This window comes from Leptopilina boulardi, unplaced genomic scaffold (genome assembly GCF_019393585.1).
Source record: "Leptopilina boulardi isolate dan_hultmark-lab unplaced genomic scaffold, ZJU_Lbou_2.1 LbouV2_366, whole genome shotgun sequence".
Classification (NCBI taxonomy): Eukaryota; Metazoa; Arthropoda; class Insecta; order Hymenoptera; family Figitidae; genus Leptopilina; species Leptopilina boulardi.
This window is the reverse complement of record NW_026137936.1, coordinates 1,495,853-1,520,455: the sequence shown is the minus strand read 5'-3', so window position 1 is coordinate 1,520,455 and position 24,603 is coordinate 1,495,853. Positions and strand designations below refer to the sequence as shown.

The following is a 24,603-nucleotide window of genomic DNA, read 5'->3' as shown; positions in this document are numbered from 1 at the left end:
TCACCTTTTAATTATCGAATTGCACATTGTCTTTGATTTTCTGTTATTTTCATTTTCAAATTAAATAGTGAAAAGGTCTCCGCAATTGTACTATTACCAAAATATCTGAAAAAAATTCGTTTAATTTTGAGTCGATTCAATTCGGCCATGATTGATATAAATTGATTAAATTTTTTGCATCAAAAAATGAGACCGTTTCGTGTATTATTTCTAAAAATGATACACAAAACGATCTCTTTTTGATATAACTTATGTGCATCAAAACGTTGCAATAGAAAAAGAGACAACCAAGTTTACTGTGAATATAATAATTTTAAAAAATATAATAAATAATTATTTAGCAGAATTGAATAATAATAATTAAAAATTAATTAAATAATATATTAACTTCATTCTTCAGTAGAAAAAAATATTGTTCCTAAATATATAAATATTAATATTTAATATACAATATTAATATAGGAAACATACCTACAATTGAAAAATAATTTTTTAAAATTAATTATTATAAATTGGAAAATTTGCTTTTAGTCAAAATGTATATAATGCAAATTAAATTTTCAAATTCCTGAACTATAATTGAAGCCACACCCATGGACAATGTTATATAAGTATGTCTTTTGCTAACCAACAATTATAATTTGATCAAGTTTTCTATATATGTGTGAATCAAAAAGGGCAATGTAACATGATTTAATTGGATTACTCTAATGACTTTTTCAAGTAATTAAGTCGACGACTGCCATTCAATTAAATGATACCCGAGGCGTTTAATATAGAATTGTGAAGCAGATAGTGACCAATCCAATGTGACTTTGAATCGCGTGAGTTCTTTTTCCTCGCTCCCTTGGACATTATTTTAAGAGAGACGATCTTTTATATCAAGGGGATCGCGGTGGTGACTTAATTACACACCATCAACTTCATATTAATTTCCTTTCCACTTTTCTAAAAACAAAAGGGGAACACGACTGCAATTATGTCTTATTTGTTCTAATTAAAAAATAATCCACGTATTATTAATTACTATTATTATTATTAATCTACATTTTATTTTTCAAATAAAAATTTCCTAAAGTAATCAAATAAATTATATACTTCATAAAGTCCTAATTATTTTGATAACTTTCAAAACATCCTATCCCGCAATTGGCTAAATGCCTAAAAATTTAATAATATAAAATAATAATAAATTATTAATAGAAAAAATTTTATAACATTTTTAACCTGTATGTACTATAAAAAGCAGTGCAAAACAAAAAAAAAAAGAAAGAAAATGTGTGAAATCAAGTTTCAACCACAAAAGCCATATAAACTGGAATTAAGGAATTGGTTTTCCACAAAATACACACCCGTCGACATGAATACTGCAATTTCTAAACTGGCGGTAATCGCAAATCAGGGTACTCAACTGCCGTGGTAACTATACAAAATAGACAATTAGAGTAAACCTCTGGGAATTCTCTCTTTCTCTATTATACATATATAAAATCGAGTATCTAAACGTAATGCAAAATGGCTCTACATGTGCAAATAAAAGCGTCTAAAGGCGTGTGTGCATCGAGCAATTTTTCTCTGTCTACCTCATTGACTTTAGTTTTCGCCTCTTTTATCTTCGTCTATATACCTTTTTTTTCCTTTCTCGTTTTTTTTTTTCTTTTTTTATTCTCTCTTAATAGACTCGTCTAGTAAGTCTTTCGTGTGGGGTATATAGAGGGCAATATCCCGTTGACCCTTCGTCCTGCGGATAATCGACTGAAAATAACCCCCAGAGACAGAAATCATTCTCCCTCCCTCCCCGCACATACCCTTCTTTACTCATCGTCGCTCAATACAAAGCTAGTGCATCTGTTCACCCCTGTAACATAAACGAACGAATGAATGAATGACTCCAACAATTAGTGAAGCACATATACATATATGTACGTATATGTATATATATATATATTGTCCCGCGAGAACTTTGCTCGAGTGTCCGAGCCCATCCTAAGAATCGTCAAGCTTTGATATCGTGATTAGAACGATGTGACAGAAGCCGACCCCGGGCTTTTGTAAGATTCGCGAATAATCACGAGATTAAAGGAGGAAACGAATTAATAATGCTTAATTGCGGTTCGTGTACGAAATCTCTTTCTCTCTGTTATACTTAAAGTCAACCCCTTTTATTCGAGTGGGGAAAATACTCTTTCCCTTATTTACATAATAATCCACTAATGAATGAGAGACACTTCATTTATTTTCAGTGATGTGCAAAATATATGGGCGATTCCACGTGAAATTTACCTATGACATTTTAAATTCGGTAAATATTTTTTTTTTCGATCTTTATAGACAAAAAAAAGGTTTACGTATTTTTTTATAAGTGCTCAAATTTTCGAGTTATGAATTTTTAAAAATCTGATTTTTTCCGCTTTTTTTAAAATACACATAATTTCAATGACATCTAACTCTAAAAGTATAGAATTTAGGAGTTATGACCAAGATACAAAAAAGTTTCAGTTTTACATGAGCCAAAAGTTCCGAACGTTCAAATGAACAAAATATTTTTTCAATCTTTAAATTATTAAAAATAATATGTCATTGTAAAATAAATCAGTAAATTAATAACTTATTCTTTTTAGATATTTAAAACAATATTTTGTAATAAAATTCGTATTTAAAGAAGTTACAAAAAAAAATTTGTTCATATAAACATTCAAAACTTTTGTCTCATTTTTCATCGAATTTCCAAATATGTTAACGAAAAAAAAAATTTTGAATTTGTTTATAAAAAATAACGATTTTTTATAAACAAATTAAATTTTTTCAAATTTGGGCGCGATTTTTTTTTATTTTTACACACATGAAAATAATATGTTTATATAATTTGTTTAAAAAAAAATTTTCATTTTTTTTTTGTTTTTGCTTCCTTGTGGAGGAAGCTTTGTAGTCCTTTCGTTTATAAAAATTTTCAAAGTGTCGGAAACAAATTTTTCTCTATACAGAAACATGTTATATGAGATCCTGATCAATTGTCCGGATGTATGTATGTGTATGTGTGTGTGTGTGTGTGTGTGTGTGTGGATCCCTTTTTTGTTTAGAAAATAACTTTAACAGGTTTTAATGGATTTAGATAAAATTTGGTACACTGAGAAAAATAATAATGTAATGTTAATAAAATAATTTGGTGGAGCACTTTTAGTTAAGATTGCAAAAATTTAGTTGACATAACAGTAACGAAAGAAGCAATCAATCGAGAAATTTAGTTGGCTGTACCAAAAATTTCGTTCAAGCTTTTGCGTCTGTTAACTGAATAATTTGGTTCTCCAAACCAAACCGTCTGAATGCTCAATTGCGCATGCGCTGTTCTCGTAAATATGTCACACGTTAACCATGCTTCGCTCTTCGTGTCGTCCAGTTTTATTCAAGTGTTTTCGGGATTTTTATGTGTTTCAGAAATTCGGTAAAAAAGTGTGTGTAGTGATGCATATCGAACAGAGAGAATAAAGCTTGTTAAAAGAACGGAAGTTTTTCTCCAGCCTGTATACTTTATGAAAATAATTTACACTCACATTGTCACTAGGATTCTTAGTGTAGTGGTCAGCGTTCTTGATTTGCGTTGCGTAGTCTGAGGGTTCGATCCCCAGCAGTGTTAGGTTTTTCCGCAATAGAAATTAATTTAAGTAGACATAGGGTATCAAAAGTGATAAAATTAAGTGAAAAATAAAAAATATAAGTGTGAGCCAAAAAATAATTTGGTTGAGAAAAGAAAAAAATTTTCTTCATTTAACTAAATTTTTTCTTTGCTTAAAAACAATAAGTTAGTTGTGCAAAACAAAAAATTTGGTAGACCGAACAAAATGATTCAACGAAAAAATTTAGTAGCCCGAACCAAACCGAGTAGTTGCACATATATCAAATAAAAAATTTGGTTTGGAGAACCAAACTTCAGTAGATGATACCAAACAGTTTTCTCAGTGTAGGCTCATTTATCATATTAATATCTCAAATCTGACAAAAGGATTTTAAAATATACCCCAAAAAAAAAATTTTATCGTCTTTTTTACAAAAAGTTTTTTTTAATCTAAAAAATTTTTAAATAGAAAAATTTAAGGTTCTTTATAATAAAATCGTATTGCTTACGTCAAGACAAATCGATCGGTATATATAAAGGAGTAAGAATTCCTGAAGTGTAACAGCAAATTTTCAATTTTACTGTTTTTAATTGTCAATATGAAAAATGTAAACTTCATTATGAGTTTATTAAACGGTTTAAAGGATTTTTTGAAAAATTTAAATTTCTCTTAGTTATAAACAATTGAAGTTTTTTACACTGTTTAGTTAAAAAATTCATATCTTGGAATAGAATAGACGAATTTTAATGAACGACATTTCTCTGAAAACCTGAAATACTGGAGTTTTAATTGAAAAAATAAAAAAAAATTTTGTTGCTAATTACTAATTGTTATTGTAAAATTAATTGTTTAACTGCAAAATTAACCATGTTAACCATGTTAAAAATCATCAAAATTCTCGATCGACAAAAGAATTTACTATAAAATAATAAAAATAAAAGAATACATTCCTTTAAAAATAAATTTAATGATTTTTACCTGATACTTTTTCCATTCTTTCTTGCAATTTTTCATTTTCGGAAATATTAGGAAAAGATTTTTTAATTTTAAATTTATCAGAGCCAATTCTGCATCTACATGAAATGCATATGTATTGGCCTATGAGAGAACTGAATTCAGACTGACAAGCTTAATATTTTTGTAAATTGAATTATGGTTTTTTTTCAATAACGGATTACAGCACTTATTTACAGGTACCATTTTTAATGTAAAACTGGATTAATAGTCAACATTAAAAAACATTTCACTTATTAAGAAAACAGACTTGTTGACACAATAATAAACACTCGAGAGAAGTTGATAGAAAATATCAATAAAAAATGAACAAAATATATTTAATTAAATGCTAAATATATAATATTTAAATATTAAATGTTAAAAAAACAACACTTTTGTAAAAAATATTTTAAACTAATAATAAGAATACAATTCACAAAATTGTAGCGAATTCAACGTAACTCGTTTACACTTGTTTAGATCGCGGGCGGTAGACACACTGAAAAAAAATTCTAGTCAGAATAACCAGAATTCTGGTTAGGGTATATTTAACATTTTGATTCTGGTTAGGTTAACCAGAATTCTGGTTATTTTAACGAGAATTCTAGTTAATTCAACTAGAATTCTGGTTAACGCATAACTAGAAAGTAATGTTAAATATAGCCTAACCAGAATTTTTTTTCAGTGCACGTTGCGCTGGCAGTTGACGTGCCGCGCAGTAGAGAGAGGTGCAGCGCGGCACCATTTTTTAATCCTGAAAATGGCTTGGTACCGACCCGAAACGTCGACACAATAATTTTATTTTTATAATAAATTAATAAAATATATTTTTTGACCGATAAGCCTGTTATAAATCTTATTAATTAATTATAACGGTCACTAACTTCATATATATGAAAAGGTATTTTAATTTAACTTATTACAAAATTTTCTTATTATTTTCATGTGTGTAAAAATAAAAAAAAAACTATGAAACAATTATAAAAAAGATATTAACTTTTTAAATGCAATAAAAAAAACTCGGACGTAATGTAAATATCATCCATATTTTTAAATAAACAATATTGAAATGATTATAAATGAAAGAAATTAAAAAAAAGTCGCGATTACATTTAACAATGAAAAAAAAAGAAGTTAACTGGAACCGATTCTCCAAAGGCGGATCGTCAATTCTCTATTATATATAGATAAAGGCAAAAGAGGAAGAGATAGAGAACTTACCTCGATTTTACTTCACCTCACGTTTTTCAAACCACCCCGTCATGTTGCTTGGCTCACTCTTGAGTTGTATGGTTGTGGCTTTGAGCGAATCTCTTTTCATCGATCTGATGACCACCTCGACCATTCGTCTCGTAAGTGGATAGCTTCGTGGTCAGACGCATTTATGACAGTCTTTCTTTAATACCTCCTCAATAAGAATTCTTTACGATTTTCTTCTTTTTCGACTTTCTACTTCATATCTCTTTAAAAAAAATGTGTTTAGGACATCCCAAATTAGAATCATTTACAATAAACAATCATAAATTTGTATAAAATATATATTAGAATAATAATTAACAATAAGAATATTAACATTAATTTAAAATATACAAAAAATAATTTTTATATTCAATTTTTTTATGTTTTTCATTAATTTCTGCAAAAAATCGAATTCAGGTCTTTTCTAGGTTTTTCAAGATCCTTAGAAATCTTATATCTGTATACATCGTGTATACAGGGATTTAATATAATAAATATATTTATAATATATTTAAATATTTGTTTGTAGTACTAAAAAATATTTAGATTCAAAGCATTTTTTAAACCAATAAAAAAATAAATTTTTTGAACATTCTAAATGGTTTTTTCTCTATCGTAAACTTTTTATTCACACATTTGTCACAAAAAATAGTTTCTTTACTTATAGTTGTTCTAACTCATAATATAATAAATCCTTTCGTCAATAACTTTGCGAAAAAAAGAAAGCTTTTTCTTGTAGTAGTTGAAAATAGGGGAGGGAATGATAATAATAATAATAATAATAATAGTAATAAAAAAAAAACAAGAAAATGTTGAAAGGAAAAGAAAATAGGCACCTAATAGAAAAATAAAAGAAGCGCCGTTGAGAACCTAGCTCGGTTAATAGTTGGCACCAAAGTATTCAAGTATTGCAAAAGGCAAAAGGGGTGGCTGCTCGCAATTATGGATTTTGAGTGACAGATGCTCGCCCAGTCGGCAGTCGGAAGATTAAAACAAGTAATCAGAGCCCCAGTAGCCACCCTGGGATGGATATGGATGGATGCACGCCCACTCCCAGTGTCTCCTCGGCCCAGACCACACCGCGCACTCCATGAACGTTCATCTTTTACCCCTTTCCATGCAAAAAGATACCCTTTACAAAACCATCATCCTCCACCACTATTACCACTTTTCACCCACTCCTCATCATCGTTTACCTATTTTATGTTGCATATTATTATTAAAATTTCCTTCTTAAGTGCAATGCATTCACATTTTTTCCTTTATTTCGAATTTTAAGAATAAACAAATATAGAATTACATAAAAATCACAAACAAATTAAAATATATATATGTAATATCATTTTATTTAAATACCCTTCTAAATATTAGCCTACCCTCTCAACAAAATTGTTATCAAATCAAATTTCTTATCTTGCTTTTTAGTAATATTTATTATTAATAATAATAATAATAATCTTAATAATAATGATTAATAATAATCTTTTTAGTAATGCTTATTTGATTGAATATCAATCAAATTTCTTTATCAATATCAAATTGTTAAGCTTTTCATCGGTGCCAGAAATTACCGAGTTTCCCTCCCCCTCACTCTCTCAAACTCTCTCTCTCTCTGACTTTTGAATCACAGTGTGACGCTTGAGCATGTAGATAAGTATGAACCATATATGTAGTAAAAAGCTCGAATATGATTAGTCTTGAGAGACTTTTCGTACGCGGGACAGGATTGGATTTGGTGAGATAGAAGAGAGGATGAGCCGTTTATCTCTGGCGTCGCTTTTCAGTTTTTCCTCACCCTCTCAGTTATACCTCATCCTTCTGCCCCCCCCTCTCTCTCTCTCTCTCTCTCTCTCTCTCTCTCTCATCTCCGGTTACTTTATACCATCCTTTGGGGCGTTACCGACAGCGGTCCCCGGTCTTTACTTTCTTCACAAAATAATAAGCTCTCTCTTTCCCTTTTGCTTCTACTTGCAAATTTATCACGAGTCCTATAAACTTGTAAGAGACCGTGTTTCGATCTCGTTCCATTCCCTCGCACGCGCTTTCAAATTCGCTAAACTTGTAAATTTCATTTCGAAATTAAATCGTCCTATCTCGAGCATATTTTCATATACCCTGAATACGAAAAACTTTCAAATAATCATAAAATACAGAAGAGGAATTGTAAATAATAATAAAAACCCAACAGTAATGGAAATTCAATAATAATTTAAAATATAAAAATTCGATAAACTAGAGAATTCGACATAAAACATTTAGATAAATACAAGAACTTCAATATCAACAATACTCTCGAACTAAAAATAATAATTCTCGATTCACAATATTTTCGTTCCAATTCACTTTCAGTGATAATTTGTCTGAAGATAAAAATTTTAATTTTCGCCAAAAGAAACTTGAGAAGAGATTTTATTGTTAAACGATAGAGGAGACCACAAATCATTTTTCAGGTCTGTTGTTGTAAATGCGACATGATCAGTGACTGAAGATGGAGAATGAGGATAATCCTGAACAGTCTTTCGATGACTGAATCCGCTATTGCTCCCATCGTCACAAAGAATCAAATCAACCAACGCGAGATTGCTCTAACTCTGTCTCGCTTTCTCGTTTGCTTTCATCACCCTTCTTTCTTTCCATTCAAGTTTCACAAACCCTTGTGCCCTTTGCGACTGATTGAACCAGCAAAGACCCAACCCTCAATCCTGCGGGAAAACTCCGCGCGCAAGTATAAAACGTACGCCTTATATCTGAACTACACACGTGCCTTATATACACTCGCGGAAGTATCAAACGCTGTTCCGGTTTTGATAGCTTTCATTCAATTTTTTCTTTTTTATACTTGATGCAAAAATTGAACGTCATTTCGAGAAAAAAAAATTTATAAGGTTTCCTAAAAAAGGCACAATTTATATAATTAAATTAAATTTCATTCAATTGAATTTAATATATTAATTAATTAATTGATATTCGATGAAAATTGAAAAGATTTTATAGAACTATATATATTTTTATAATTTTTATTTCTCAAAACTATTATTGGACAATTAACTGATAGTTTCAAATCTTTAAGAATAAGTATAATGTAATTCTGTTATTAATAATAAATATAAATAAAAATTAATAAACGTTCCTTAATCTTTTCAATTTTCGACGGAATTTTATCATAAATGTCAGTTTTAAACTAAATCTATTCTTTAATTCTCAGCATTCGTCAAAGAACTCAAAAAATAGATTAAACAAAGTTTTGCTTTTTTTTTTTTTTTTTTTTTTTTTGAAAAAAATATATATACATCAACTGTTTGTTAACAATAAATCCCCGTAAATTTAAAATGCAGCACTTACCGGCAAAAATTCGAAGAAATTATACACTTTTGATTTTCAATTATGCGAACATAAAAAAAAATGTGTTAATTTACAGTCTCGAAGTATTCTTTACTTTCTTTAGGAGTGGGTTTAATTGTTTTGGAATCGGGCTGCCAATTTGCGGGACAAACTTCTCCATGTTTCTCAACAAATTGAAGAGCTCTAATAACTCTTAATGTTTCATCAATATTTCTTCCAATAGGAAGATCATTAATAGTCAATTGTCTTAAGATTCCTTCTCTATCAATTACAAAAAGTCCTCGAAAAGCAATACCAGCATTATCGACAAGTACATTATAATCAGCTGATATTTTCTTATTAAAATCACTTAATAAAGGATAACCCAAATCTCCTCCAAGACCACCTAATTTTTTTGGTGTATTTATCCAAGCCAAATGACTGTATTGTGAATCAGTTGAAACACCAATGACTTCTGTCTGCAACGAGTGAAACTCCTTAATTTTTTCACTGAAGGCAATAAGTTCAGTTGGACATACGAATGTGCTGAAATAAACAAATAAATTGTGCTATATATATTTTTTAATTTAATATAGATTTGACTACCGATCAGAAATAATTGTAAGAGTTTTAAGATTAACAAAAACACGCGAATTATGAATAATGCAGATGCGTCATTGTTTAGAATTTAATTGCAAAAATGTTTCTTCTTAATTTCTTTTTGCATACAATTTAACTCAAAAATTTTTTAAAGAGATTTATGGACTTTATTAAGGGGACTTTCTGCTTTATAGAATTGACAAAAAAGTACACGTTTTAAAACTTTTGTTGTAAGAAAAGTATTAAATAAATTGCAAAAATTCTTTTCGAACATTATTGCACATTACATAGAGAAAATTAAAAAAAATATTTTTAAGTGTATTTAGTTCAATTTTTTAGCTGTAGGTGGCGTCTTCTAAAAGGTGCCTTTTTTTGGTACAGGTGATTGCGGACAACTTGTAATATATAATTTCAAATTTCAAACGCGAATCTCTTCATTTTTCATTTTTTTATTTTTTATGAACATTTTTCTTAAAAATTCGAAAAAACATCGTTTTTTTGGGGCAATTTACCCCCTTATTAAAAAAGCAGAAGGTAGAAAAATAAAGTTTCAAAGGTTTATTGTCTAGAATAAACCCTTATGAAGAGATTCGCATTTGAAATTTGAAATTATAGATTACAGGTTGTCCGCAATCACCTGTACCAAAAAAAGGCACCTTTTAGAAGACGCCACCCTACAGCTAAGAAATTTTGAATAAATACACTTAAAAATATTTTTTTTAATTTTCTCTATGTAATGTGCAATAATGTCCAAAAAGAATTTTTGCAATTTATTTAATACTTTCCTACAACAAAAGTTTTAAAACGTGTACTTTTTTGTCAATTCTAAACTAGAAAGTCCCCTTAAGTATAAATTAATTAATTCTAAAAATTGCAAGCAAAAAGCAAGAAAGAAATGTCAAAGAATTTTTGTGCGAGTTAGATGTTGCGCATGCGCATATTATATGTATTTATAACCGCGAAAATGTTATTTTCATACGGCAATATTTTTACTAAATTTTACAAAAATATGACAAAAACATTGTAGTATTCATCTAATAAGAACTTTAAAAATAGTCACGAATAAAGTATTTTAGTCAAATAAATAAAAATTGAGAAAAAAAACCTCACCTAAATTCTGACAAGCTATCATAATTACGTTATTTCATGATCAATTTAGAAATTTTTGCACAAAATTTATACACCATTACTACAAAAATATATACCAATTACAACTATTGAATTTCAAAAAAAAAGAAAACAAATTTTATGTAAAATTAATTGAAATATTGGAAAATTATACAAGACAGACTTTTCCGGAGAACATCCAAGTACTATGTGAGTCAAATAAACAACTGGTTGCGCATGCGTACAATGCAAGAAAAGTAAGGCGCATATATTCAAATTTAATAAAACCACAAATTTACGAACATTAATTTAATTAATATAGTAATTTATTAATAAATTAATATAAAAGTTTTAATAAAAAAAAAGATATTACTATTAAGTTATTAAATGTAATATTAATATCATATGTAAATATGAATTTATTTCCTACTTAATTGTTTAATATTAACCAATTTAATAACAGAATTTTACTAAACACAATATTATTATTAATTAAGTTAGTTATAAGTTGCGTTTAGTTTTAAGGATTTTTTTGTAAATATTAGTTTGTAAGAAAAATGTATTTGGGTCCTCGAACCCTGCGTAAGGCAGGGAGAGTAAATAAAAGAACAATATTATTATTAATTATGTGATTATGTAATAATTCAATTATTTATAACTTTATTTTAATTCATTTATATTATTTACTACTTAATTACTTTAAATTAATATTTAAATATAACAAAAAAAATTAAGATTAATTTCGAAATACTGAAATTAAAAGTTGCTTATAAATAGAAACTTTAATAGTTAGATATGCTCTTTAAAATACTTTCATTTTAAAAGGTTGTAATTTAGAATTCAAATATAAATTTGATAAAAACGAAAGTGACACGCACAAAAATTTTTAACTACATATTGACGAAGCTGAAGTACGCAACGTTTATGATAAACGATTTTTAAAGAAATAATTGTTTAAAATGAAAAATTCTATAATTTTTTCCTTAAAAAATATTTTTTTATAATTTGTTGATTAATGAAAACTACAAGAAATATTTTTTGTAGGAAAAAAATTATAGAATTTTCCATTTTAAAAAATTATTTCTTTAAAAATCGTTTATCATAAACGTTGCATACTTTAGCTTCGTTACATATTGAAAGTTAAATAATGTAAATCTAAAGGTATTGAATAATGTATAAATTAAAATTTGCTATCTCCAAAAATTAAAACATTTATTGAATTGAAAAGCGTTAAGTAAGGTTTCATTTGTGTTTCTACATTACAAAATTTAAATTTAAAAATGAATTTGTTCAGTTATTTATTTTAAAAAGATGTACGAGTCAGAAAATAACTTTTCAATGAAAATTATTATATACAATAATTGTAACTACTGATGTTTATTAACAGATTAATATTATTTAGATTAACTAAATAATTTAATAAACTTATTTATTGTTAAAAAAATTACAGTTTTTTCTTTTTTAAAAAGATTACGATTTTAAAAAATTCACAAGCACTTTAAGATTGCTCTACATGTTATAAGAATATAGACAATTTAAAATCATTGAAATATAACGAAGCTGAAGTACGCAACGTTTATGATAAACGATTTTTAAAGAAATAATTTTTTAAAATGAAAAATTTTATAATTTTTGGCCTAAAAAATATTTCTTGTAGTTTTCATTAATCAACAAATTATAAAAAAATATTTTTTATGCAAAAAATTATTTCTTTAAAAATCGTTTATCATAAACGTTGCGTACTTCAGCTTCGTGAAATATAATCAACTTACATGGCTTGTGATTATCAAAAATAAGAAACATAATTTTTTTTTAAATAAAAAATTTCTTTTCTCGTAAGAAATATATGAATTGCTTGAAAAATAAAATGTTTACATAATGTTTTTATGTCATGTACTACAATCTAAAAATTGCTACCTTATTCTTTCGTTACAAATAAATGTTGGAAAATTTAGATTTGTAAAATACTTACAAGTCTAAAGGATAGAAGAAGAGTACCACATATTTCCCTTTGTAGTCACTGAGTTTTATGTCTTTGAAGTCTTTATTAACTACTGCTGTTCCTGCAAATTCTGGAGCCGGTTTTTGAATTTGTGGATAACATGACAATAATTGGGAAGTGACTCCAAATTGACGCAAACTTTCAAAACGAATAGGATTATTCAACTTTGTTGCAGTTGAGGTCAAAGCAGAAACCTATGAAAACGATATAAAAATTTACATTCACATAATTATGTACTTAATAATTTAAATAAATTTAAATCTTAAATATTACATAGTATTTATTAAAAATAATCCTGTAAGGCAATAAATAATTATTATTGCAAACAAAGACAAATAAATTTTATTTTGAAAGTTTTTTAAATTTCTTTATTAAAGTTTTAAAAATGTAGAAAAAGATATAGGACAATCGTTTTATTATTGATGAATTAACGGAAAGATATAAGAACATCTACTAAAAAAATGAAGTTAAACAACAATTTTTATTATTAACAAAATAATATTATTAAAAGAATCAACATTAGAATTATATTAATACACTTACCAAACTTCTAGCCTGAGGATACAAATTTGTCAGGAATCGAGACATTATAGCTAATTTCTGCAACAACTTGTTTTTTCTATACTTATACACTAAAATATTATTTAAAAATGCACTAAATACTGTTTTCTAAGGCAAAATCGTGGAAAATATTTAATGTTTATAAGTTTATCCGTATCGTCAAAGCTTTATCTCTCGTACATCAAAATGTTCTTTTTATAGGTTATGTAACAATACCTATTCTATATAATTGTTTGTCGTTCGAAAAGAATTCACTATTTTTTTTATATTTTGTACATATATCTTCTTAAATATTATTCAAAAATATATAAATTGGTTTAAATTATTGTCGAAATTTTTTGTTTTATTGATAAAAAGAATAAAATACTTTTTTCAACCTTCACTTGCGAAATATTTCATTGAAAACATGAACTTCCGGTTTCTTTGATATTATAAGGACAAAATTTAAATTTTTTATCTTTTTTTCTACCCTTCAGGTAAGATAAACAAATAAAATTATGAATAATAGAAATTAAAAATTAATGAAATAAAAATAATACATAATAATATTTAAGAATAGAAATGAAATAGTTAAACAAAATAATTCATCTAAGTGCATAAAAGTCAATTTAGAAACTAAAGAATCTTCCGGTTCAGATGAATTCCTGACTCTAAATTTAAATTTCTACCACAAAATTCAACAATAGAATTAATAAAAAAAAGCAAAATTTAAAAATAAATAATAATAAATTAATTAATTAAAGAAAAGAAAATGAACATAATTTAAAGCAAAATATAATGGATAAACTTCAAAATAAAATAAATTAATAACCAAAACTGAAAATTATAAGCAGTTTTTAATCAATATAATTATATTTTATTTATATAACAACATTATAAGAGTCTTGCTTTCATTTGCTACATTTGTAAATATATATTATAATTTAATTACGAGAAACAATTTTAAAAATAATAAGAATTCGTTTAATTTTTAAATCTACCTCTTTGTTCAATTTTACGTCTAAGCTTAACAAAATAATTTAGAAATCTTTAGGTACAACTGAATTTCATTAAATTATTAAGTAGCACATTATATTATTAGACATACGAATTTAGATCATCAATTTTAATTCAACTGCACAATTAATAAGAAATAAAAACGAAAACTGCTGTCTGTACATGTCAATTTGAATTTTGATTTTTCTCGTTTTATTAATCTACTCTCTAAACGTAATCACTCGGCTGTTCTATAGATAAAAAAAAATCTTAACATACAGTTTCTTCTCGCACAGAAACACTTGTTCATTTTATATTCGCAAACTCGATTTTACAGGACATTGTCGAATAAAACATTTACAATTTATATATAGCTTTAACAAAGAGCCATGAGCAACTAATTGAATTTTTACATTATTTCGAAAGCGAATGATAGTTAATGTTAATTAGAAAATATTTGCGTTACTTTTTTTTTAATTCGAAAATTTTATATTGACGTGTAAAAATTATGCGGTATGTATAAGAAACTATTTTGTTATATGTATATGTAAAATAAAGATTAATTTACTGTAACAGTACTTTGACGCAGTTTACTATCAGTAACAGCAACTTTTCTTACATTAAACCATCACAGTTTGTATAAACTACTTTAAATTACTATTCCAAAAATTTTTAAGGCCGCATATTCAAGAAAGTTGTAAAAAAATTTCCCTCTGGAAAAAGTTTTTCAACTTGTCATGAATAATGATAAATATTAAACTAAAAATCTCAAGTAAAAGAACAAAAGAAAAGAAAAACAAAATAAATTTAAAATAAATGTCTATTTATATTCTTCTTTAAAGGAATTGCAAACAAATCTAAGGTACAAAAAAAGAACTAAATTATTAATGTTTGATTGATCGATAAACTTAATTAGAAGCCTTGGCTGTGGCACTAGGGGTTGATGTATTCGTCGCACAATTATCATCGGATACTACACGTCTATTTTTCTTTATCCTTTTCCACTCGCCATTGGTGTAATTCATCTGGAAGTGTGTCTCAACCAACATTGACACTGTCGTTCCATCGGGTTGTGTCACATCCTCGACATTTTCTGACAACATCACTGTCACAATGTTGCCCAATTTTGGACAAGGATTATCTGAAATAAAATTTAAATTAAAATTACATATTAATTTCTATTTAAAAATTGATGATGATGAATAAATGTATTAAAAACAAACTTACCCCTGGAACCTGCCATGAAACCAAGAATAAGAGCCTTCTCTGGTCTTGTAACTTTATTGGCTGTCCTAAACATTTCCTGAGCTTCCAACATTTGTTCCCTCTGAAAAAAGATCATAATAATTTTAATTAATTCAATTTCCAAAATAGGTATTCTATGAACAAATTTTTATTGGAAAATATTTTCTCACCGTCAAGGACAATCCTTTTCTTGTGTTCGCCGTGGAACCAGCGGGCTGTGCCGCTGTTTGAATACGAATTTGCGTGACAGTCTGAGCCGGCCTGACTGTTTGTACTCCAATAGGTGCACTCTCAACGGCGGGAGTAGTTGCTGGAGTTGCGACTGGAAGTGACGAACTAGGCGTAGCAGGTGTCGTGGGTGTAGTTGCTGTAAAAAATACATTGACACTTAATAATCTTATATTCATTAATCTCGAGTGAGATTAAATTTTTGTAATTTCAATCTTACGAGTTTGTGGCGTAACTGCTGCAGTAACACCAGTTGGAGTGTTTGGCGTGACATAAGTTTGTGGCACTGTTGGCGTTATGACAGTTGTTGTTGGTGGATTAATCGGCGTAAGACCCTGAGCGTATTCTGGAGTTGCTGATGTTTCCGTAGCTGTTGCCGCCGATGCAGCGGCAGCTGCGGCCGCAGCCTGTGCCTCTGCCACCTTCTTCTGCTGCTCCTCCAGCTCCATCATCTTCTTTCGTTTTTTGGCTTGTGCATAGCCTAAAGGTTGTTCGTTAATATCCAATAGCTTAATGCCACCGTCTTTGCGAATACGACTACTAATTGGAGTTCTATTCGCGAGAGCTGGACTCGTATGTGAGGGAGACCGAAATCCACTGCTTGGAACTTGACTCGGAATTCCTTTCAAAGGAGCTGCAACAAAAATAGACTATTAAATATCTCGAGTAACAATCAATTTAATAATAACAAAGTTTTCATTTCTGTTACTTGTGTCGGTCATTTTTCTCGGCATTCCTCTACTTCGAACGGGAACTGTAGGTGCTGTACTCTTTTTCAAATTACTCGCTGCATCTGTACTTTTTTGTACTAATTCTGCCCTTAATGTAGCACTCTTGGGCTTTCTTTTGAGAGTAAAATGTTTTGTGGGTTGTGGCTGTTGACCAACGACTGAGGTAAGTGCTGTTTTGTTGAGATAATGACACTCGAGAGGCAACATGGCTGGATCATTTTGTTTTTTTAATAATTTTCGTAAATCATTAACTAACTCTCCGAAAATTGGACGATGCTCATCAAGATCAGTGATATCTGTATTTAAAGAGCCAGTATTTGGAAACGTTTTCATCGCTTCGGATAACATCGACACCCATAATTCGCTGTCCAGAGATGCCACCTCGATAATCTTTTCCAATTCCACTCGCCACTAAAAGCATTACATTAGATTAAAATATACCAATTAAAAACCTAAATTTCAAAGTAAATTAAATATAAATAAAGCAAAAAAAAAAAGTTGTTACAACACCACTGTTATATTTATTTACTTATTTAATCTATTTCCAAATTAATTCTAAATATCAAAATTTATTAACATTCCTGCAAATTTTGCTTTCCTATTTAAAAGAAAGAAAAATTGTTGACAATTGACTTTTCTTCTATTCTTCAGTGACTAAAAAATAGAATTTAAAATTACTCATTACAGTGCGATTCCAGGTGAGATTTTGACTTTTTCGGAGTAGGTTAACCGATTGCAATGAAACTTTGGAATTTTGTTATATATAGTAAGACAAATCTTTAACGTAAATTGCAGTTTAATATTTTTTGTTATTATTGCAAATCTCGTAAACTAACAACTATTTTAAGCTGCAATTTACGTTAAAGATTAGTCTTACTATATATAACAAAATTCCAAAGTTTCATTGCAATCGGTTAACTCACTCCGAAAAAGTCAAAATCTCACCTGGAATCGCACTACAAATAAATATAAACTTTCAGTATTTTTCTATACGAAAATTTACTACATTCTACAGATTACAAAAAGTCAATAATATAGGTTTTTTACTCTATAGATTTTGAAAATAAAGATTTTAATCAGAATTTTATTTATAAAATCATTGTATGTAAATCTAATGCAACATTACCTACTATCCGTCCTAAAAACATTAGTCCTTAAATTAAATTGATGGCGGGTAGAAAGTAGCGCATGTTTAAAGATATTAACATTAAATAAACTTCAAAAAACGAGAGGATGAATGTAAAAAAATATATATACATTTATAATTCAAAAAAGAGTATAGTTTAATAATTAACATACAAAATATAACGAGACAATTAGTCGTTACCTCTTCAACATTGCGTCTTGGTATGTGAAAGAAAGATAGAAGTAATTTAAGCTTCACTTGGGTTTGTAAGTCTGGAAAACAATCTTTTATATTCCTTAAAACTTCGGCATTTAACTGAGAACAAATTGAACTACCCGTCCAGCTATCGTTTGACGTTCCAAGCTTATTATGAAGCCACAACGAAGTATCACTATCCCTCACATTCGCCATATTGGAATCAAATGACTCACTAATAAGCCGCACTTTGATGAAAAGCGCTGCTATCATTTACCCCTGCACATAGATAATTTGAATGAAATGTTTTGAATGAAAATTAATTATCATTTAATAAATTAACATAAAATGATTATTTCTTGTTTTTTAATTGACTGTTACAATCATTTTTGAAACATGTCCGTATTTTTTTTTATTATCAGTGACTGGGTATTTATAATCAGAAGATTTATAACAAATAACCCATAATTGGTATGACTGCATGTAGCCATGTTTCTCAACTGTCAGGGGTCATTTAGTATAAATTCTCTGATTATAAATGCCTTGCTGGTGATAATCAAAAAAAGACACAGATTTGTCGCTAAAACGTTTGTTACAGTCATTTAGCGAGACAAGAAATAGTCAATTTATGAAACGATAATCACTTTTCATTTTGTATAAACTGCTTTTGTGAACAATGTAAACATGCGCTTACAAGTCGGTAACTGAGCACAGATATTGATTTAACCGACGCGTTTTGACATCAGATATCACTTGTTGAAAAATGTGACATAGTTTTCTTAATATTTTTTAATTAAATAACGTTGAAATTAAGAGAGTTACCATTTTAATTACTAAAAGATATCTTTACAATTTTCTCTACAATGGTTTTACTGAAACCCTCATTTCTTGTGCAAATTGCACGGAAGTTTGATCAATGCGTGAAAAGTGAGGTTATCTTTCGACAATGTTCAAGCGGTATTTCACCAGTTAATAAACAAATAAATAAACAAAGTGAGACGTTAAATACTCTAAATGAGAATGAAGAAAATTCACGATTAAATCTTATTTCAAATGTAACTGTCACTCATGTGCCTTTAACAACAAAAATTAAAGACAGTTTGAATGAACCAGCAGAAACAAGTTCCTTATTTGAAATTACAAGAGATAACTTTTACAATGATAATTATTTACATGGTTTTAAACCAAAAATGCCAAAAGCTTTAGATTTAAATACAGAAGATTTGTCACATCTTGGCAGTCAAGCAAAAGTTAGTTATAATATTGCAAGTTTTGCTGATAAATCAAAAACCGTTCAAGAGTTAACAAAACTTGGAGTTGAATTATGGAAATTCGATAAGGATCTAGACATTGTGAAAATGATTGTCAGTCTTAATTTTGACAAAGATGTTAGACCTTATATTCAATTTTTACACAACACCGGATTACCAGTTGATCAACTTGGTGATTTTATAACGATATTTCCAAAAATTTTCACTGAAGATTTAGATGATCTTCATACTCGAATACGTTATTTAAGAGCACACAATTATACGCCGAAAATGATTGTCACGATATTATCAAAATATCCATTATGGCTTTCTCTCACAACTCAAGAGATTGATACAAAACTTGGTTATTTTCAAAATGAATTTAAATTAAAGGCACAAGAAGTTCGAATGCTCACATTAAAAATGCCAAAGCTTGTTAATTATGATAAGATGACACTCGAAAAGAAAAGTTTTGCATTTATGAAAGAAATGGGCTTTGATCGAATTCAAACCAAATTAATATTGTTGACTAGTCCTCGTTTATGGACAAGGTGTAAGTAATTTTCAATTATCAAATAATACTTTTTAACATAAAAAATTTAAATAACAATATTCATAATATTTATTTCAAATTTAAATCGATTAAATGGCAATAATTATTTTTCAGGCAGGAGAAATTTGTTATCCACTTTTGATTATGCACACAACACTATGCGTTTGAGTCATGAAATTATCTCCCAACAGCCAAATATACTCAGTTGTCGAAAAAGTAGACTTGAAAGTCGACACACATTTTTGGTACATATTAAAAAAGCACAATACGATCCTTTGAAACCATTGTACGTTTCGCTAAAAGATTTGGTGTCAGGAACAGATTCCGAATTTTGTGAAAATATTGCAAAAACCACCATCCTAACGTATAATGATTTTCTCAAAACTTTATAAATACTACCAAAGTAGCGTAAAATGAATTTCTGAAAATATGAAATAATAAATTTATAGTGTAAGTATAATATGTATATAATTAGAATATTTTTTGTTGAATATATTATTATAGAACATCATTATATTTTGTAACTTGAATTCTTCTCTTAATCTAAGAATAAAAATTCTCAGATAAGACAGGAAAAATGCACGCATATAAACATATAAATTAAAGATGTACAAATTTATAATGTGTATAGAAAAATTTACAAATTTTTATAAAATGGAGGACAGATGTACAAATTTATGAAATATTAGGAAGATATTTATAAAAGATCATTTTTTATAAAGTTAAAAAACTTATTTTTCATTAGTCCATGCTTCAATATTGAATTATCTTCGATTGCACGCGCATTAGTTCGGGTAATTAATTATTATTATTAACTAATAATAATTAATATAATTACATAATTTAAATAATACTTTACTAAAACATCTTTATGTGACTGATTTGTAATATTTCAACTAAATTTCCCTAATTCGATTTTCTTTTCAATTGCTCGAATCGAATGGTATAGGAAAGCATCAAAAAGCCCAGCAACCGTAAAAACTCCTCCAATTATTGCACAGAGATTCGTTGCAAAATGTCCAAATGACTTTGCTGTCTCAGTGTATTTCACCATTAATGGACTTAATTCGTAATTAAAAAATATTCCCGGCATTCCTGAATCTCCTGACATTGGCGATACATGTTTCGAATGACTTGTCACTGAAAATTGATTTGTGGAAAGTAACGAACCATCTTTACGGACAAATGTCGTTGGAATTATTTTTATATAATAGTAATACATCATTGCTCCTGAAAATAAGAAAAAAAATAGTTATTTTCATTTTTTAAAATATATTTTTTTATAAATATTTCAATAATTATCACAATTATTAATTTAAATTATATTATTTACAGAATTATTAATAATAACAAAAAATATAAGGAAATAAATAAAAAAAATTTAGTTAATTTATGTACAAAAAATATGAATTTAAATTTTCCTGAAAAATATGTCTAGAGTTTTACATGACAGCCAACACAAAAATCTAGTGACTTTCATATTTCTTCTATATTGGCTGCCATGAATGAAATCAATATGTCCGCCGACTGATTAACTAAAAAAAAGTGTGATCCATGTGTTATTAAAAGATTTTAATTAAAACAAAGTATTAACTCCTATTTATTGTACGTATTTTCAATAATTTTTTGTATTTCACTGTTTTTAGATTATTCAAAAATTCATCGAGTGACAATTAAACATCATTTTCTGTCATTGGAAAAAAGTTTCACTTTCGTGAATTTTTGTTTAAAAAAAAAAAAAAGATAAAAATAATTTCTATTTCGCGTCAAATGTAAATACCGAATTAAAACAAAAATGATTTTATTACAGGAACCAAAAAATATTAATCTATCATTATTAATGTTATATATTTTTTCAGGTTACAATGCCGGTCGTTGGTGGTGGATCATATCAACAAGGCCCATCATGTTGGGACAGAATAAAAATGGGATTTACGATGGGATTCTGTGTGGGATTGGCTTCTGGTGCGATTTTTGGAGGATTTTCTGCTCTAAGGTATTTAAAATTCTATAACTAATTTAAATATAAATTCAGTGCAAAGTTCAATGTTTTTAACATATCTTTAGAAAGAATTGTCATAAAATATCTAACAAAGTCCAATGTCCGTAAAAGACATAGACAGTTCACTAAATTAAAATTTCTAAAAAAAAACATGATTTTTAAATATAATATTATATTCGAATTGAACTACAATCGAGGAAGAATTTTACATACAACCCTATATTACTGATTTTCATTATATTTTTCTAAATATAAAGAAAAAATGGAAACATTCCTCAAAAACATAACTTACACAAAATTAAAAAAAAAATGAATTTTTAATTATCAGGTCTGGCATGAGGGGAAGGGAATTGGTAAACAACATGGGGAAGATAATGATACAAAGTGGAGGAACATTTGGCACATTTATGGCGATTGGATCTGGCATAAGGTGTTAGTATAGCAACAGGAAATTGTGTATATTAGCTATAGGGAGAAAAAGCAGCATTTTCAATCCACTATTATGACTTTTTTAATAAAAAAACAAATATTGACAAGGAAGATGCGTCTTACCTTCTGTAGCTGTAATGGTGGTATTATCCAAGTGATTTGTTTTGCCTGGTATATTGATCCCAAAACTTAAATGACGTATAACGTGTGACAAATTGAATTGTGTGGAAGCATGTGGTTGAACATCGTGTACTATAAAAAAAAAAACGAAAATTAGTTTTGTTTTTATTAAATTTTTCTTTTTTTTTATGCAGAATTTTAATTCAACTTACCATGAATGTGATTTATTGAAAAACTTTCACCTGGCGCAATGTGAAAACTTCCAGCGACCCTATTAACTTCCATTTTACCGTAAATTTGACAACCTTCTGTAAAAGAGTGTTTCATTTTTTCCACTCGTTTGTCGTTTTGACATTGATGAAATTTTGAAAGATCTGACACCGCCCATTTTTTTCTTCTATATGCATCTTTCACTGCCTCGCAAGTGTTACAGCATCTGTAATTTTCATTTCAATTTTCTCTTGATGATAAATATATTTTTGTTGTTTTTATTCAAAATTCAGATTTATATTTTTTGTTTGAAATCCACATTTGTGTATCTAAATATTCGAGGATTCTTTTTGTTTGAATAAAAAATGTAGGTCTTTTTATTTTTACACAAAGTGTTTTTAATTCTTCTATTAGGAACTCACTTTATATCTGCTATTTCATCTTCCGCTCCATAACAGCTTCCGCACGTTTCCACTGTTGTGTTCTGCATATATTTAAAAAAAAAATTGTTTTCATTTAGTTCTTTTAATTTTAAGAAATTTTTTATACAATATTACGATTGATCCTAGTTTTCAAAAATAAAAAAACTTGCTAACAATTTAAATATTAACTCGTACCTTTTCAACTGGTTTCTGTTTAACTTCCGTAATATCTGTTATGCAAAATTAAACATTAGAAAAAGTTAAAAACTATATACTAATTACTTTGATAATATTCTAAAAGTACATACCTGTTTTCTTTGGTTCTTCAATAGGTCTCCCTTCTAAATTTAATCGTCTTTTATATATATTATGTTCTATGTGCAAATGTTGTTCGCCAGTCGTATCCATTGCATCTAAAGATAAAACTGAAAAAAAACATTGTTTATCATTTATTTTTCGTGTTTATGTTTTGTTTAAACATAAAATTCAAAAATTAATTTTTTTTTACTTACGATCACAGGAAATTCTTGGTATGACTATATCGATATTAATTCTCAAATTTGAACCTTTAGAAGTATCAACAAACAGTTCTTCATTAATATTAGGTGTGAGAAAGTCACTGACTTCAGAAATAAAGAGAAGTACCATTATAATTGTGCTTATAATTGTCACTGAAAAGAATCATTGAAAAAATTAGAAATTATATTAATAAATTGTCAGTTTATTACTAAACTATCTCGACACTTTATTTGAATATATTATAGAATACAAATGATAAATAATATCGGAAGTGAGGTTATAATTTTTTGAAGGTTAACTCTTATTTTTTGCCACGTGGTTTTATTTCTTTCTTAATTATTAATTTTTTTTTGTAAATAATATTAATTTAATTGATCAAGTTTTTGTTTTTTTAAAACATATTTAAAAAGCTGAATAGTAATTTAAGAACAGTTCAAAGTTTCACAGAATAAATCCTATAAATATTAAATCTATAATAATTGTAAACATATATACCAACAGCTCCTCCAGATGTTTTTATTCGAAAACTGTCAAAATCCTCGAGTACTTTAGGATATGCATCTAAATATCGTAATTTGTCTAACACATTCATTTTTCTACTGTTTATAAATGTCAATTTTGACAGATGCAGCCAAAATATAACCTAAATTTATTTCGCGTGCGCATATAAGGCTGTGTTCACAATAAGAATGTTAACGCGCATGCGTAAATATTTTAAACCGGTTGTATGGCGCCACGTTTATTTTTATTTAAATTTTCATTGGTTTAAAAATGGGTTATCTTACAAACATATTTTATTTGCTTATTTTTCAATCATGAACAATAGTGTTTTACTGTTACTTTCAGCACTCAGTAATACTATAATTTTATCTCGTAATGTATTGAGATTAAAATACTTCCGTTTCATGAAACATAAAAATTTTTTTAAACAAAAATGCAAACTGTTTGCATCTTTGTAAAAATTCAGTTTTTTGCATAAAATAATAATACATTTTTTTCTTCAAATTAAAATTTTTCAACTTGGAGATTTTCCAAAATTTAAATTCAAATAGTACAATAAACGCAAAAAGCAATTAAATGAATAATATGAGAATGATTCTCAAAGTGTTACTTCATAAATCAAAGACTAAATAATTTTTCTTTTATTTATCTTACTTA

General features: G+C 27.8%; 5 protein-coding genes across 5 annotated transcripts; 2 read left to right on the top strand and 3 right to left on the bottom strand.

Moving 5' to 3' along the window:
- Positions 1-9,019: 9,019 nt before the first annotated feature.
- LOC127286963 (peroxiredoxin 1-like) lies at positions 9,020-13,840 on the bottom strand. Its single transcript, XM_051313630.1, has 3 exons — positions 13,423-13,840; positions 12,850-13,073; positions 9,020-9,716 (listed from the first exon to the last, which is right to left on the bottom strand). Exons 1-3 carry the CDS (start codon positions 13,465-13,467, stop codon positions 9,257-9,259), a joined length of 729 nt encoding a protein of 242 aa, XP_051169587.1. The 5' UTR covers positions 13,468-13,840; the 3' UTR covers positions 9,020-9,256.
- A 1,377-nt stretch (positions 13,841-15,217) lies between these two features.
- LOC127286925 (negative elongation factor A) lies at positions 15,218-18,193 on the bottom strand. The gene is made up of 6 exons (XM_051313582.1): positions 17,947-18,193; positions 16,598-17,030; positions 16,109-16,522; positions 15,831-16,027; positions 15,643-15,742; positions 15,218-15,556 (listed from the first exon to the last, which is right to left on the bottom strand). The coding sequence occupies exons 1-6, from the start codon at positions 18,154-18,156 to the stop codon at positions 15,324-15,326; spliced, it is 1,587 nt and encodes a 528-aa protein (XP_051169539.1). The 5' UTR covers positions 18,157-18,193; the 3' UTR covers positions 15,218-15,323.
- A 301-nt stretch (positions 18,194-18,494) lies between these two features.
- LOC127286930 (transcription termination factor 3, mitochondrial) lies at positions 18,495-20,252 on the top strand. Its single transcript, XM_051313597.1, has 2 exons — positions 18,495-19,743; positions 19,858-20,252. Exons 1-2 carry the CDS (start codon positions 18,804-18,806, stop codon positions 20,133-20,135), a joined length of 1,218 nt encoding a protein of 405 aa, XP_051169554.1. The 5' UTR covers positions 18,495-18,803; the 3' UTR covers positions 20,136-20,252.
- A 113-nt stretch (positions 20,253-20,365) lies between these two features.
- LOC127286931 (endoplasmic reticulum-Golgi intermediate compartment protein 3) lies at positions 20,366-24,128 on the bottom strand. Its single transcript, XM_051313598.1, has 8 exons — positions 23,941-24,128; positions 23,439-23,597; positions 23,235-23,351; positions 23,122-23,156; positions 22,927-22,988; positions 22,507-22,730; positions 22,298-22,426; positions 20,366-20,973 (listed from the first exon to the last, which is right to left on the bottom strand). Exons 1-8 carry the CDS (start codon positions 24,035-24,037, stop codon positions 20,636-20,638), a joined length of 1,161 nt encoding a protein of 386 aa, XP_051169555.1. The 5' UTR covers positions 24,038-24,128; the 3' UTR covers positions 20,366-20,635.
- Positions 21,222-22,480, top strand: LOC127286955 (reactive oxygen species modulator 1). Its single transcript, XM_051313629.1, has 3 exons — positions 21,222-21,348; positions 21,603-21,739; positions 22,074-22,480. Exons 2-3 carry the CDS (start codon positions 21,609-21,611, stop codon positions 22,180-22,182), a joined length of 240 nt encoding a protein of 79 aa, XP_051169586.1. The 5' UTR covers positions 21,222-21,348; positions 21,603-21,608; the 3' UTR covers positions 22,183-22,480.
- Positions 24,129-24,603: the final 475 nt, after the last annotated feature.

Excerpts from the sequence above, each read along its gene's own strand:
- LOC127286963 (XM_051313630.1), bottom strand. The coding sequence starts at position 13,467 with ATGTCTCGATTCCTGACAAATTTGTATCCTCAGGCTAGAAGTTTG. Across the intron at positions 13,074-13,422 it reads ATCCTCAGGCTAGAAGTTTG|GTTTCTGCTTTGACCTCAAC; the intron begins GTAAGTGTATTA and ends TCGTTTTCATAG. Across the intron at positions 9,717-12,849 it reads TTCTTCTATCCTTTAGACTT|CACATTCGTATGTCCAACTG; the intron begins GTAAGTATTTTA and ends TGTTTATTTCAG.
- LOC127286925 (XM_051313582.1), bottom strand. The coding sequence starts at position 18,156 with ATGGCGAATGTGAGGGATAGTGATACTTCGTTGTGGCTTCATAATAAG. Across the intron at positions 17,031-17,946 it reads CAAGACGCAATGTTGAAGAG|TGGCGAGTGGAATTGGAAAA; the intron begins GTAACGACTAAT and ends TAATGCTTTTAG. Across the intron at positions 16,028-16,108 it reads AGCAGTTACGCCACAAACTC|CAACTACACCCACGACACCT; the intron begins GTAAGATTGAAA and ends TATTTTTTACAG.
- LOC127286930 (XM_051313597.1), top strand. The coding sequence starts at position 18,804 with ATGGTTTTACTGAAACCCTCATTTCTTGTGCAAATTGCACGGAAGTTT. Across the intron at positions 19,744-19,857 it reads TCCTCGTTTATGGACAAGGT|GCAGGAGAAATTTGTTATCC; the intron begins GTAAGTAATTTT and ends ATTATTTTTCAG.
- LOC127286955 (XM_051313629.1), top strand. The coding sequence starts at position 21,609 with ATGCCGGTCGTTGGTGGTGGATCATATCAACAAGGCCCATCATGTTGG. Across the intron at positions 21,740-22,073 it reads GGAGGATTTTCTGCTCTAAG|GTCTGGCATGAGGGGAAGGG; the intron begins GTATTTAAAATT and ends TTTAATTATCAG.
- LOC127286931 (XM_051313598.1), bottom strand. The coding sequence starts at position 24,037 with ATGAATGTGTTAGACAAATTACGATATTTAGATGCATATCCTAAAGTA. Across the intron at positions 23,598-23,940 it reads AACATCTGGAGGAGCTGTTG|TGACAATTATAAGCACAATT; the intron begins GTATATATGTTT and ends GATTCTTTTCAG. Across the intron at positions 22,989-23,121 it reads AACAGAAACCAGTTGAAAAG|AACACAACAGTGGAAACGTG; the intron begins GTACGAGTTAAT and ends AAATATATGCAG.